Source organism: Dermacentor variabilis, chromosome 9, assembly GCF_050947875.1.
Source record: "Dermacentor variabilis isolate Ectoservices chromosome 9, ASM5094787v1, whole genome shotgun sequence".
Classification (NCBI taxonomy): Eukaryota; Metazoa; Arthropoda; class Arachnida; order Ixodida; family Ixodidae; genus Dermacentor; species Dermacentor variabilis.
The window spans coordinates 60986318-61002692 of record NC_134576.1 but is presented as its reverse complement, the minus strand read 5'-3'; the positions used below and the strand labels follow the sequence as shown (position 1 = coordinate 61002692).

Below are 16375 nucleotides of genomic sequence, written 5' to 3'. Positions count from 1 at the left end.
AAACATTTAGAATAAACGACTAGTATTAGCCCTCTATATTGATTTTTAAAAAGTCTACGATAGTTTAAATCATAAAATACTTCATGCTAAGCTTATCCCGAGAATCCAACAAAGAGATCAAGGAAAACATAGGGGAAATTACTTGTACCTACTAATTTAATTACAGAAACGATAAATTAATGGCAATGAAAGTGGATGAAAAAAATAACTTGCCGCAGGCGGGGAACGATCCCACGTCCTCGCATTACGCGTGCGGCACTCTAACGAATTGAGCTACCGCGGCGCAGTTTCCCTAACCACTTTCTTTTGTATTTATGTGTTACTAGTAGAACTAACCTTGGGAGTGTTAGCCAGCGCCACCACTCACAAACCTTGGCGCCGGCGCTGCTTAACACTCCCAAGGTTAACACTCCCACCTGCTGCAAGTAGTTTTTTCATTCACTTTATTTGCGAATAATTTATCTTTTATTTTTTTAATTAGGTACAACTAATTCCCCCCGTGTTTTCCTTGCCGTCTTCGTTTGTTGGCTTCTCATGATAGGATTTGTAAAAATTGGGCTCCTCAGTTTACCCCCTTTCTTCTCCTTCTTGCTAAGCCTGAGAGCTATGGCATTCAATGGCGTGCTCTTGAACTTGTGACTTCTCATTTGTCGCGTCAACGCCAGGTGTGCCGCAGGGATGTATACTGGTACCTTTCTTGTTTAATTCATAAATTAACAACATCGTCAATATTTAACCTACGGTCGCGGGGTCGAATCCCGGCCACAGTGGCCGCATTTCGATGAGGGCGAAATGCGAAAATACCCGTGTACTTAGATTTAGCTGCACGTTAAAGAACCTCAGGTGGGCGAAATTTCCGGAGCCCCCCACTACGGCGTGAATTCATCAGATCTTGGTTTTGGCACGTAAAATGCCATAATTATTTTATTTATGCTAACTCATTTTATGTTATATGCGCTGATGACACCAGCGTGTTTTTCAGTGGTAAAGAACCTGACGAATCAGTTAGAAAAGCTAACGAAATGTTAGTCATATTCGAGCGTTGGTCTCAATAAATACATTTGAAATTAGAGCGGCCAAAACAAAAGCGATCATTTTTCACCCTAAGGGTAAACGTGTATTACGCTCTGAATCGTTTACTTATAGCTCGAATAACACAGCAATTGTGTTAGCATTCAAAGCCTTTGGTTTTTGGTTTACAAAAATGTTGCTGTAGGATGTGCATGTCAGTCACGTGTGTCTAGCTGTCTCACGTCTTATTGGTCTCTTATACCATAACACTAAAGTCCTTCTTACTAATACCAAATTGCTGCTTTTCAAATCTTTGTTCATCTGACAAGTGTATTATTGCCACCTCGTATGGGGCACTGCCACGCACAGAACCTTACAACACGTCTACATCCTTCAAATGAAAGCTTTACGCATCATTGAAAACTTAGCCAGAGATCATCCTTCCGCACAGCTCTTCAATATTGCTGAAATTGAAACGGTTTTTATTATTTGTAACCTACGCCTAGTTCTTCGATAAAAATACGAAGTAAAGAACAATATCTCAGTGCTTAAAGAAATAGCAGAGTTAACCGAATGCGCTTCTGTGTATCCTTTACGGCTGATGAAAAAATTTGAAACAAGAACACCACGTACAAATTACGGAGGCCAAACGTTGAAATTAACTCTACCCTACGTATTCAATGTTTTAACATGAAATGATTTTGATATCTCATGTTACAGGTCTGAGCTTCATGCTTTCTTCGTGTGGAGCTTAAATCTGGAATTCCAAACATGAAAATTGTCTTCGATGTGTTTCTCTTCGCTTTACGCTTTTTTCCTCGATCATTGCATACAAGCATAATGCATGGTTTTGTCTTATGTTTATGTTTATGTACGCAGATTATGTATACCGCCACTCCCCACTACATGTTGCTAAACTGTAATAGGCTGGGAAGCCTAGTCAAGCTCACTAGAGCTTTTGCTTCCCATGCCCTCCGCTCTCTGAAGTGGCAAATAAATAAACAAATAATTGATTGATTGATTGATTGATTGATTGATTGATTGATTGATTGATTGATTGATTGATTGATTGATTGATTGATTGATTGATTGATTGATTGATTGATTGAAGTCGAATGAACTGTGCTAATTTGGTTGCACCTGAACTAGCACAGCCCTACTGGCTTTCGACAAAGCGTTTTGCTGGTTTCAGGCACCACACCAAGCCTGAAAAGTGTATTGGCTTGTACGTTGATCTTAAAATCTCACCTTGATCATCGAGACTATGTATTCTACCTGTATACAATGCCGTTACTCGATCAGTATTATTTACTGCACTTTTCTTGCCAAGCTTTGCCAAGTGAAATTTCATTGCAGTAGGCCCTTCCGTCTAGGTTGTGAAGTTCGATGCTTTCATGGTACGACCTGTCACAGCGTGAGATTTTCTGCATTGCCTACAGCGATGATTTCCTTCGTCGCCTGCAGAGGGCCGGCTGGTGGGCAACGTGACCGACTACCTGCTGGGCGCCACAGCCGTGGTGGCACTGTTTCTTCAAAGCCACGTGCTCAACTTTGCCGCCCATGCAGACACTCTGCAGGAGCAGGTGCGGCAGGAGATTGACCGCGTTGTGGGCAGAGAGCGGCTGCCGACGTGGGCGGACCACGTCCGCATGCCGCTCACCATGGCCACCATCTGGGAGATGTACCGGTGGAAAGCGTGCACACCTTTTGGCATCCCTCGCGGGTATGACGATCACGCCTGTGCTGGTTATGTCGCAAAAGTATATATCGAACTATATCGCACATGATTAACCGACAACGTTGGAAAAGCACTCTGATCTGAAATTTGGCAGCTATTGCTGCCGCTGCTAGCACCAGCCGTACTCTTGCGAGTATATGTAATTACGAATACTCATTTTGGTTTCAAATAGCCGCTAACACATAATGTGTTACTATTAATAACAACAATAATAATAATAATAACTATATCCATAAGTTCCATCCCATTATTTAGAAATGTTGTCGTTACTTTCTATACGAAAGAACAGAAAAGTGCTGCTGGAGGCTCGAAGTCAGCGTATTATAGTCGGTCCATCGTAGAAAAAGAACACGGCGGAGATTCCGCATACATTTTACTATAAGCTACCCGATTATTGGCCAAGCCCCTGTGGTAATCTACTATGGAAATCGGTGTGCGCGAAGCTTTCCTGGGGCAAAATGACGCATTGCGATAAGAAACGTCGTTGCAGGTTTCAGTGACCAACGCGTCCATTAAACAGCATGCCCATTTCTGCGGAGGAAACCCAAGGTAATTTCATCGTTAAAACGTGCTGAATCGCAAGACACGACGGGCTCGACATTTTAGAATGCACCACAGCGCCACACTACGATGATACGCGCAGCGAGTTTCCGCGAACAATGTTTCCGCTAATTTCTATGCTCACCATTTTCACATCAGTGCAGTCAATGGCGCCAATGACAGCGGTTAGATTATACCTCCAAATTTCAGAAAGAGTCTACGAAAGCATCGCTTCGAGATTCCAGCAGATAATCACTCTCAACGTAAATGCAGATATCATTCAAGCAATGAACCCACACATCGCATTGTCGAAGACACCTTTGTTTGCGGTCTCTAGTGGTTATTCGGAGATTTCCATTGCTTCGTGTTCGTTACCGATTGAACATATCGGTGTACATTCAAGCTCGGCAGCTGACGAGGCCTACTTAGGCGGCATGTCCTACCTGCAAGGCAGACCCTGTAAGCGGTTCTGTGAATTTTCTTTAATGATATTATGGAGGGGGCAATGCACGCAGCTGTTGTATCCCGTATTGGGTGACTCTGAGCACATTTGGACGCCACTAAGAAATCTTCACTAAGCACGACATCCGAACCGTACCCAGTTTCGTACCGCTACCACTGCAAAATTGGAGTTCAGTATAACTGGCTTCGAAAAAACTGCGACGCGATTGAATAGGCTTCCTTTGCAGGCGTAAACCAAATTTTTTTCTTCATCTGGAAGAGCGAGCGCCCCCACTTTTATCGATAAATTGTTGCCTCATGTTCGAAAGCATCTCAAACCGCTGACTTGCAAGATCGAAAAAGTAAGTCTGCTACGTGAAGTTTTGAGGCGTGTGTCCATGGTCTAATGGGTATAACATCGCGCTGATGTGCTGAGGGAACCGGGTTCGAACCAAATCGATGGACATGTACCTATTTCTGTCTATCGAATCACTGCGACGACTCTGGAGCTAGAAATCAAGCAGAAGCAGCACGGCAAAGTGAGGGAAATATGCTAGGAATGCTGATGGCGTTAAAGAATTACGTTCCTAATGAATTATACCTCCCCGCCGGTCACCGAGGTTGTGGCGTACGGTTCCAAGCTCGTGGCCCCCGCATTCTTTTGAGGACGCAGCTGTGCCTGGGCAACGCCTGAAGCGAATGAGCTCAGCTCCTAGTAACGTATTAACCAACCTGCTCCCAGCGCAGCCGGTGACACCAGCAGCGCTGTTTGGAATCAACGAGAAGCAGACCACCGCAGCGTATGACGGGGAAACGGAATGCAGCGATAATGAAATGACGAGCACTATGAGACAGCAATACATATAGACGGTGTGAGGAATTCGAAATAGAGTAATTGTGTCGGCGCCAAAGCTCGCTAAAATCATTGTGTGGTTAAAATCAGCGATCTTGTCGGGGTTAGCAGTAAACAAAAGACTGGCAGGCCGATTAGCAGTGGGGACCCACAGTAAAACAACTAATTATTAAGCACAGGATATCATGGGTTGGGTCGCTTTTAACACCTGAGAATCGCAGAGACCCGCCGTGGTTGCTCAGTGGCTATGGTGTTGCGCTGCTGAGCACGAGTTCGCGAGATCGAATCCCGGCCACGGCGGCCGCATTTCAATGGGGGCGAAATGCGAAAAAAAAACCGTGTACTTAAATTTAGGTGCACGTTAAAGAACCCCAGGTGCTCGAAATTGCCGGAGTCCTCCACTACGGCGTGCCTCATAATCAGAAAGTGGTTTCGGCACGTAAAACCCCATAATTAAAAATCAGAATCGCAGAGTACAATTACATTTGAAAAAAAAAAACACTCAGTGACATGAATGAAAAGAAACTCGCAGCTGAAGCGCACAAATGCCTGTACCTCAAAGCCTGGACACGAAATAGAGGAAGAGGTCAACGAAGATGGCATGCAAGTACACGGTAATCCCCCACTGTGGGTATGTGCCACGGCCACTCAGGACAACAACAACAACAACATAAGTGAAGGTGTAGATAGACATGCAGAAGACATCAGAAAGAAAGTGCGAGAAACACGATAAATTGTGGGCAAAGGTTGTAAACAGACAAGGCTATACAAAATCACAAATACTACAATAACGAAATCTTTGTGTCATCTGTACGATGACACAAAGAGCATTGCCTAGCTATTTCAGCTTTGAGCTGGCTAGTTGCCATAGCACAAAAGTATACCGGAGCAATTTCATTAGCAACTTGATGAGGCGTGTGTCTACTGCGGCAATAGTCCAGACACAACTCAACACATCGTAATGTAATACTAATGCATTTGCCCAGCAAGGCCCGTAGGGAAGGTTCACCTTCGAGAAACGCTGAGGTTCAGGTGAGGCAGAATCATTCGCGGGTAAGCAATCGAGGCTTTGGGACAAATAAAAGCAGGGAAGAGGTTGATGGATTTGTAGCCGTTACAGGTATAGGTAGCTGTACAATTTGGAGATAGTTTTACTGAAGAGAGCGAAGATCAAGGCAAAATGCTAGACTGCAATGGATCTATGTAAAAAGTTCGGCAAGGACACTTCAAACTGCTTATGTATGGGTTTGCGAGGGCATTGTAGTCGCCTTGGAAAAATGTTTTCGCTTAGGTATTCATCCGGATGTGGTCCTGCACGTTGTAAACTTACACGACATTCCTTTTCGTGTTCCCTTGCTTCGTCTTCTGCGGAGTGCTTCCCTGGGCGACCACGCCTCACAGATGGCGGTGAGGTAGACGCTTCGGAGTGCACCCCAGCAGACGCAGCACTGATAAAATCACAAGAGTAAGTGACACGCGAGAGGCAGTGACAGAGGCCGTGCAATGACGTGCGCACTAGGCACAACTTTAGTCAACCATAACCATTTAACCACAATAGCGGTAGGAAAGCGTGCTCGTCGCGAATTCCGGAGGCCCAGGTTTGATTCCCACCCCGGACCGAAACGTGCCAAATTTTCTTTTCAATTCTGTCAATTGTTTCTGTTCACGGAAACCTGCCTTATAAATTCGACGTCAATCGAAGCATTTTTGATGCCTTTTTACTGTTCACGCCGTTGACCATTTTTGGTACCATCTTTCGGTCACGCCGCCAACGACAACGCCGGATTTTCACGCAATGGGGCATATAATGCTTTCGCATTAATACCTGACTGGGTCAAGGTGGCTAGGCAACTATTTGTCACGGGCCCATTTCGAAGGAGATCCGAACACACATCATGAAATCATCGTGATCACTATAATGTTAGCAGGCTGACAAACTCTCCTCTAGGCATAGTGTTGAGATAGGTGGCATCAAACGGAGTGGCAAACTGAATTGTTTTCAAGCACGTACCCAGCCCCTCCCCCCCCCCCCACCGAAACGAAGCGGTATACACCTCCCCCCCCCACCCCACGCCACCACATTCCTAAAGCGCCGCCAAATCAATCTTCAGACTTGACAGCTCTTCGGCGTTCAACATTTTGCTGCCTTTTTCACTCCTTTTGGATGGGGGTAGTTATCGGCATCTCCTGTGGTGTGAAGGCCAGTTTTGTCATCTATTCGGTGCCCGCACGGTTAACACGAGTGCGTTCAGTTGTCACCATGTATTGCAACGGTCACGTGCATCGCTGTTGCTTTGTAAGTTCGACCTTCTTTGTTTAGACTAATCCAGTGACCAGGAAAGGGATTCAGTTCATATTCCGCTGGTCCGTATGCTCGCGGAACGAGTTGCGCCCGGGGGCAATGCCAGTTGCGTTTAAATTTTCCTTTTGCTTCATTACTTCCTTCAGCGACGGTTCGCCGCGACGCTGGCAGATCCTTGGAACCGTACACCCGCAATACAAGTTAGATATGCTGGAAAATAAAATAATGAGAGACAGCGTATATCATCAAACCCTGCAATAACTATTAAACCGATAAGCAATATGACTGTCACCCGTTACCTCATCTGGTTTTTCCCTAATTCTACACCACTTTTCGTGCAAAATTGGCAATGGGAAACAAGAGTCGCAAGGAGTTAAAAAAATTAAGTGATATATTTAGGGCAGAGCCGAGGCAACAACCAAACAGGAAGAAAAGGCAAGAATTTTGCGTTGGTGTTTACAATATTTATGGGTCAAAACCTTTTTAATTAAAAAGGAAGTAGACAAAACACCGCCGGAAATGAAGAAGGATTTCGTGTGCTTTGAATGACGCTTCTACCTTTATTAGTCTAACCACCTGACGTAGCCATTTCTCTGCTATGCTTATGTGGGTGCTTTTCTAACATTCCGAGGTGGGTGCAGTACTTCTAGAACCGCAGCGTCCTGCACTCTACGTGGTTGTACGGGACTGGAAGCCACGCATCGTTGCACAACTTACTAAACAACAATACGCGTCACTTTTGGCACTTAACTTGGTAGAGCAGTAAACGACGGATCCAAAAGAACTGTGATTCTTCCGCAAATAAAGCTTTCTGTGTATTTCTTCCAGAGCTCATTAAAGAAGCTATACTAGAAATCGTTATTTTACACTTTCGCTGGTTTACTTGTTCTTGGCAGTGTTCTTCCTGCGCTTCTTCCTTGCGCGAGTCCATTTGATGTGGTTCCTTGTTTGTCAAGCAAGGACGAGGTCAATCTCACAGGCGTACACCTGTGAGATGCACCTGACTTTATTTCTTTTTTACGGGTTTACGCGTTTTTATGGGCGAATAGTGGGCATTACTCCCATTTACACTAGTAAAGGTACCCTGACCGCTCATTCGCACAGAAAAGTTAACTTGGGTTGGCCGCCTCTCCCACGAAAAAAAAAAATGCTGGGTGCGTGTCGCATTGTCTTCATTCATCTCTGCGAAACACCGTCAGATTTAATTATATTAGGTCTAAGTGCACGTTAACGAACGCCCGAGTGGTTTAAGTAATTCCGGCGCGCTCCGCTGCGGCGTCCGTCATAACCCTGAGCAGTTTCGAGACGCGCAATGTCACAAGTAATGTTTATTTTTATGAGAACCGAGAGCACGTCGTGTGGGCTCACTATATTTTTAGCGAACAGCACTATGTTTTTAGCGTACAGCACCAGTGAAACGGGCAATGGCTCGGAAGGGAACAGTGAACTGGGCCAGGTGGTAACAGTTCGTAACTACATCAGCGCCAAAGATGGCCGCTTGCTTGTCAGCGCTTTGACCTGTCTTTAATTTGATGGCGTTCCTTGCGCTTTTGTGAAATAAATAGTTTTAAGGATATATTCACGGTGTGAGCTACGACAACTGCGTTTTCTCACCATTTTAAAACGGTCTTTGCAGTGCCATTCCAACTTTGAACAGTGTTTTTAAAGCCTATATAAACGTGCAATTTGCTCGAATTACGCCACTGGGAATGAATTATCTGTCCAGGCGGATGTGATTTGCAATGAAAACTAAACCAATCCGCTCACTAATAAGAAACGGAGTCGATTTTTTTTTCAGCGCCCGCATGAGGGTGACGTGAGGAAACCGAAAAAAAAATGTGACGGTCATTTTAGCACATGCTACAGAGGATGACGGCGAAATTGTAAAGCCTACGCACCCACGAGGCATTCATCAAATTACGCTGACATTCGAATGCGTTCTCACTTCCTATCACTTGCTTTTTATTTACTTGTTTTGCTCTTCACTTGTTCTCTTTTTCGGTAGCCTAGACATCTCCTCTGGTTCTGCGCGGTTAATCGCACGTTAGAACGACCGTGGCAAGTCTATAAGGACCATTAAGACACATACGGCGGTTTCACTGAATGATTTCTTTATGTTAACAAAACACACAGCGTTAACTTTCAACAACTGATTTCCTTCCAGTTCTTCCAAGTGTACTTATTTTCCTCAGAATGTCACAAGGCACGTGTACATTGCTCGGCAAATGTGAACGAAACCGGGACACCGCACGCAGATACTTTTGTGGCAGCAATTATTAATGTCAACGTTCAACGCAAAAAATCTAATCTAGCTACCTTTCTTTTTATTGATAAAGAAATACTGACGCATGCGCTTGAAATTTTTGTGCCTTTTTCGACCCTTGAGCCATCTAAGGCTTTCGCTATAAAAGACTTGGAAAAGGCTCGATGAAAGTCGCTGCCTACCCCCCCCCCCCCGGCATTTTCATCGTAATCGCTCAAATGTAAAGATAGTATTATGCCCCCCCCCCCAAGGAGCAGTGACACCAAAATAAAGCCGACGCTAAAATTTTGATAATGAGACAGTAATTAGCTATCCATTCTGTAACGACGTACAAGTTATGCGAGATATAAAATTATAATGTAACATTCGTCGGATATATTTAGTTCACGCCATTGGAATCAGCCAAGAAGGACAAGTACGTACATTGTGAACAGTTGTATTCCTCTTTAACTATAAGAATTTGGGAATAAAAGAGCTACTATGCGTAATGCTGGTTCTCTAAGGCTTGATCAAAATGTATTCATGCCATTTCGGAATTTCCGCTTCGCGAAGTGATGACAAAAATAGGATCAGTATGGTCAAACAACGAAACCTTAACAACGTTGTGAACCACTCTACTTTGTATTAAATGCAACTTCTGAATAGTGTTGAACGACGTTCTTCCCCATACTGATTAAAATTAGGGCGGAACTCATCTCACGGTGAACGTCAATGGTAATTAGATATATGTTATCATTTTAAGGTGATGTGGTAGCTTGTGTTGAATATGGACAAAATGCCAACCGTTTTTTTTTCACAGCTTACCTCTGACCATCGCAATGTGATTGTTCTATGATAAGTTTCGATGGAAAATTATCGCAAGGTAGTTCGCCGCCGGCGCAGTTTCGTCGGCGCGCGGCTTATTTTCAGAGATAATGAAGAGGTGTCTACAAACTCTTTTCCTTGTCTGAAAAGTACAGCTATTGTTTTTTCATAAAGGCGGCGTTAACATTACGGAGTCCCTTTCGGTAGAGAACACATGTCAGGCGTTCAAAAAACAAGCCTCTGTTCTAAGCGTATATAATGACAATGGCTCTTCTCTGATGAAAACAATATTATGAGCATCCATGAGAACAACAGAATGCTACTTTGAGGAACACCGGCTCATTCTTGTGTTCATGTAATTGAGTGGTTGAAAATTTTAATTGTGGGGTTTTACGTGCCAAAACCCCTTTCTGATTATGAGGCACGTTGTAGTGGAGAACTCCGCAAACTTTGACCACCTGGGGTTCTTTAACGCGCACCTTATTCTAAGCATACTAGTGTTTTCGCATTTCTCCTCCATCGAAATGCAGCCCCCGTGGCCGGGATTCGATCCCGCGACCTTGTGGTCAGCAGCCCAACACCATAGCCACTGAGCAACCACGGTGGATGTAATTGTGTGGCTAATATTTATTTCTACTTGCTGGCCCTAAAACAAGTATGATTCGATTATTCGTAGAAACTTTTGTGGCTTTTTATCGGAATGTTGTGATCTTTAAATTATATAGATCAGTTACTTTTGTAATTACAAACGTTACAAACTTACAAACATATACTAACAAACATATCGGCTGAAGAGAATCGTTCTAAAATTCAACTTACGTGTTTCTACAATTCAAGATTGCCATGTAATCTAAATACTTGGCATCAGATTATTCGTTCACTTTCCTGGTTACGGACACGTAATCGCTAAGCTTGCCTTGTGGCCCAGCTTGTCTGTGACGTAGAAGGATCCGCGGGCGAAATGACGTGAAATTAACAAATAATTTGATGGCAGTTATACCGATCTGCAGGGCTTCGTCTCTTGCTTTGTCTTCGATTGTTCGTGTCTGTTGCAGTGCATATCTAAAATGCACCAAGGGATGCTCTTTGGGGACGGGACACGAACTTTTCGACACGAGCACTCGTAAATTATGCGAGGCAGCTTCTGATGCAGCACATCAAGAATGTGTTGGGACTGAAGGGCTGAGTCTACAATAGAGCGGCTAAAAAATACTGGGCCCGCATCTATACTTCCGTTGAAGCTAACAAATCTTTACATTTCCTCCTCCTCTTCCTCCCATCATAGTCACTAGTGGGGTTGCGAGCTTTGTCGCCAGAGCGTGTAGGCCTATACAGTTGCATCGGAATATCGCTGATATTTTGGAACAGATCGCTGAACTGAGTAGAAACGAGACATGTAGCAACGGCGGTATGGTGTACGTAGGCGTGCAGCTGTCATTTTCGCGTTGTATGCCAACCTTTGTGTTTCCATTGTCTACACCGCACCTGCAGAGTAGCGGAAGACACAGTGATTGGCGGCTACCACGTTCCCAAGGGCACCGTGTTGCTGCCGAACTTTTGGGCCGTCCACCAGAGCACCAAACTCTGGAAGGAGCCTGAAAAGTTCGACCCGTCGCGGTTTATCGGACCAGACGGCAGCGCACCCTCCACTAGGCCTGCACACATAATCACCTTCTCGTTAGGTAAGTCCTAGAGGAAAGTAAACGTAGGACTTGTTTGCCTTATGGAACGTTTGGAATCACTTTTATTTCGTATCGTTATTCTAGAGATTCCGGTTAGCAGGGTATTACCAACGTCTCCTTTACTAGATGCCTACCGCGTTGCTCGTTTTCCCATTGCCTTGGAGGTTCCCGCCGTTCAGGGTAGTAGCAGAGAGATGGCGCTCACGGCCGACAGTAGAGGGGGTTAAGCGTGAGATTTTGTGGCGGATGGACGTATGTTTCCAGGGCTCCGTGGCAGCGACGAAATCATATTTTTTGTGCATGCTTTGAGCTTGCTTTTGTTTTTATTTGCTGATTTTTTAGCTTTTAAATTATAATTTGTAAGTATCCTTTCGTTTTCTTTTTTTGTGCGCGCGGGTGTGTTTCGTGCATATTTCGTTTTGTAGGATAGTCAGAGCGTCCTTAAGAGCCACGTGCTTCAACACGTGCAACCAGGTGGGACGTTAAGTCTTTATAGACTTTAAATAGTAGCTTGGCAGTGGCAAGCCCAATAGCTTTTAGTGGTTTTACTGTGTGTGTTTTTGTATCGGGAATATTGCTTTGGTAGGAAAGTGAGAGCGTGGCCGCGTGGTTGAACACGTGCGAAGACCTGTCATACCTTAAGTCATTGCAGCATTGATTGCTTTTAAAACATTGGTGAGAATTACATTGCGGCATTTTAAGGATTTAGATATTGTGCGTATCGGCTTTTGCTAGAAGGCTCATGCTCTGAGTTAGCATTATAGCATTTGCATTTGAAATAACCGTGCAATACATGGCGAGAAAGCCGGGAAACCATGCGGTGTGCGGGGGTCACTCAAGGCAGTCGAAGGGATGGAGGAGAATGGAGAGGGAATCGAGTCAATCAGCACACACTATGATGTCGATGGTAGGATGAAGAAAATGGAGGCTTTCCAGGATGAGCTTCTCAAACAGGTCGAAGACCTCCAAAATGAGCTAAATATGGAGCATGATGGCCGGAAGGCAGTGCAAGAAAGACTTCAAGCAGCTTAGGAAAAGCTTAACAGAGCCACCATTTTGAACCGGAATGGTCGTGACGGTGAAACGCACTCCCCCAACGTGACAGGAGAGGGGGGGTCAGAAAAGTACGCGGCATGCGTGCAACGTCGTGAGGAAGTATTTGGAAAGAGCGGCATCTATCTTGAGGCCGCCACTTGAAAAAAGCAGGAACGCAGGGCTCAATGCCACTTGTCAAGTCCGAATCACGCGGAAAAGGACAAAGGGAAGCAGGGAGAGAAAGGAGAGAGTGAAATGGTGAACATCGCCTGCGATTCAAACTTGCTCGATGCTCAGAAGCAATTCTGGAGAGGGTGAAAGGTGATAAAAGAGTGGCGGTAGTGACATTTCCAGGGCGTACACTGAGTTTTGTCATGGAGCGAGCAAAAGCATAGCTCGCGGAAAATGCCCACGTGCGCAACCTTGTCATATTAGCAGGTAGGTAAAATAACGAAGGGACACCATTAGTCCAGTGCTTGGGGAAGGCGGTAGACGACTTGCGCAAACTGTCCCCTCACGTGGAGATCGTGGTGTGCACGGTGCCGGAGGTGCCTGTACGTGACAGTCAAAGTACAAAGTACAAGTGCAAAGATGCATAGTGGCTGCTAATGCGGCGACAGAGAAAATTAGCCCAGAAAAACGTTTCGAAGGTTGTCGAAATAAACAGGGAATTGAGGAGGTGCGGTGGTTTTGAACGAGACAGGATCCACTTCAATTACAGGCTTGGACGAGAAGTAGGGTGGCGACTTGCTGGTCGTGCTGTTACATTTTTGGGGGATCTTGGGTGCTCAGGAGGCCAAAGTAGGTAGTAATGAAGAAGGTCCCCTAGGGAAATCTCAGAATAGCATCGCCGTCAATAAAAGAAAAAGGAGGAAAGCAAGAGCTTACTATGTAATAGGCTACATCAACATGCAGGGCGGCAGAAGAAAGGAAAATTGGACAGAGATTAAGGAGCAGTTAAATAGAGACCAAATAGGGGTGCATGCAGTTACAGAAATGCATCTTAGAGGCTTAGAAGAGCCGCCAGTGATTTAGAATTGTGTTTGGAAAGGGTGCAACAGGACTAAGTCAGAATGAAAGAGAGGGGGAATTGGAATGCTCATTCGTCAGGGAGCGAAAGCGAAAAGAGTAAATTCAAAATGTCAAGAGCTTCTTCGGTTATCAGGTACAATGAGTGAAAAGAAAAACTTGACTGGGCGTAGCGTATTTTTGAACCTCAAATAATTGCACAGAGAAAAATCAAGAATTATTGGAATGCATAAGTGCTGATATTAAGGGTTGCAGGAATGATGCGGGAATTATCCTGTTAGATGACATGAATGCCCACATACAGGATCTAGATGACTATACCGGCAACAACGGGAAGTCAATGCTAGATATTTGTGAGCAACATAACCTCTTTATCGTGAATACAGGGCCTAAGTGTGAAGGGCAGATCACGTGGGAAGTGGGAAACCGGCAGCCTATACCCATTGATTACTGTCTGATGATCGAAGGAATTCATGATAAGTTGAGAGGAATGGTCATTGACGAGGAAGGGAGTGACGACGAAGGGAGTGAGCAACATATGGAACGACCATAAACGCATCCTTTTGAAAATGGGATATGTAGTTGGAAAAGAGAGCAAGCGGTGCAAAATTGTCAGTCCAAATTTGAAAGCTGAACACATAATAAATATAGTCACTGGAGTCGAGGAAGAACATAGCGGCCAAGTAAAGAGTGGGAATATAATGAGCTTCTAAGTATAATGACGACAGAAATACGGAAAGACAAGCAACAGGTTCCTTGGAAAGGAAGAAAGAAACCGAATAGCTGGTGGAACAGGGAGATACGAGAAGCCGATCGCCGAACGACAGAAATCATCCCTAGAGCACAGGCAGGCAAAGAAGGCGCAGTTGCATCAGGATGAAGTGGCCAGTAAATGGGAAATGTACCTGGAGAAAACGTCTATGGTTCAAATACTGGTGCAAGCAAAGATAAAAGGTGAAAGTGAACGCTGATTGTCAGAAATACTTGAGAAAAAGAAGGGCGCACCTTGAATATTTTGGAAACACAAAAATTATTAGGCAGGAAGTCAAGAACAATACAACATATCCTAGGCGAACATGGAAACCAAGTGAAAGGGGAAGCGGCATTAAATTACTTCCGTAAAATAACGGCCCAATCTTTCCAAGGCAATGACGAGGTTGTATTTGAAGAAAAAAGAGCACGAAAGAGAACCAGATGAAAAAGGAGGTGGTGCTGGCACATTTCAACTAGAAGAAAGCCGAAGAGAAAATTCCTAAACGCACAGCCACAAGGCTAGGTTCCCGTTAGGCTGATTAATGAACTAGGACCAAAAAGTATGGAAGCTCTGGCGAAAGCAGTGGAAAAAATCTTTAAGTATAGAAGAATACCACACAGTTGGCGACAAACTAGAACGAATTTAATTTATAAAGGTGAGGGGGAGAGAAATAGAATTCACTCGTATAGACCGTTGACCATTACATCGCTAATATACAAGTTAGCAATGCAGGCAATTAAATTAAAGCTGGAAGCATGGACATAGAATAGCGAAATTTTGGGAGAATTTCAGAATGGCTTCAGAATATGTAGGCGTTTGGATTATAACTTATTTGTTCTTACTCAGTGCATTGAAATATCAGCAGCAGAAAGCAGACCGCTATATGAGACCTTTTTAGACATTACAAAGCGTATGACAACGTAGAGCGCAATATATTGTGGGATATTCTGGAAAGGGAAGGCTGAGGCGACGACTGTCTACAGCGTTTGAGAGAGATTTACCTAGATAATACCCTTTGCTTTTAATAGGAAGGGACGAGGAGCGAGGAGAAAGTTGATATCAAGAAGGGACTGAGGCAGGGTTATCCTCACTGCTGTTTATGATGTACATGGTGAGAATGGAGAGGGCTCTAGAAGGAAGCGATATCGGGTTTAGACTCTCATACAAACGGGCGGGTACAGTAGTAGAGCAGCAGTTTCCAGGTTTATTTTATTCGGACGACATTCTGTTGCTAGCGAACAAGCAAAGTGATTTGCAACGTCTGGCTAATATCTGTGGACAGGAAGGCGAGCATTTAGGTTTGAAATTTAGTGTTAGAAACTCAGGTGTTATGGTATTCAGAGATAACAGTGAACAGTCAGGGGTAGTACAGGGCCAGGAAATACCTCGGGTAAAAGAATATAAATGTCTTGGTATATGGATAAACGAAGGCAATGGAATATATGGAGATATACGGAAACAGGAAAAAACAATAACAGTAAAGGGAAGCGAAATGCGGCTATATTGAAGCACAGAGTGCTGTGGAGTTACAATAGGTACAAGGTGCTATAACCATGCCTTCTTTGTGCCGTTCGCCTCCAGTTCCCTTTTCTCGTGCTTCCAAATCTCACCGGCAAGCTGTCTGGCCAATGCCGCGGACCCCGCGCTATACAGCTCCAGAAAATAATGTCACTGTTCCAGAGAGTAATTCGTTCTTCAGTACTCTCCATTCGGGAAGACGTCCTTACGAAGGCACCACTCGATACTCAAGCTCCTGCATATTCTTTCTACGTGTCGTGCATCTGGTTGACCGTGACATTTTTATGGCCACTGTCACCAGGTCGTTTTATCGAGTATTTCTTGCTAATTGCCATTCCGGTCGAGTTATCTTAGTTGTATTTTGTGAACCTTGATGCCCGAGTCCCAGGCAAACAATGCTTAGAA

General features: G+C 44.5%; 1 protein-coding gene across 1 annotated transcript in view; it reads left to right on the top strand.

Annotated features, from left to right (window-relative positions):
* The window catches only part of LOC142558022 (cytochrome P450 2J4-like), a 92208-nt gene that overhangs the window by 65034 nt on the left and 10799 nt on the right, over nucleotides 1-16375 (top strand). Inside the window, exons 7-8 of the mRNA XM_075670189.1 lie at nucleotides 2476-2734; nucleotides 11444-11634. Of these exons, the coding sequence (XP_075526304.1) occupies nucleotides 2476-2734; nucleotides 11444-11634 (450 nt within the window). The remainder of the gene's footprint in view (nucleotides 1-2475; nucleotides 2735-11443; nucleotides 11635-16375) is intronic.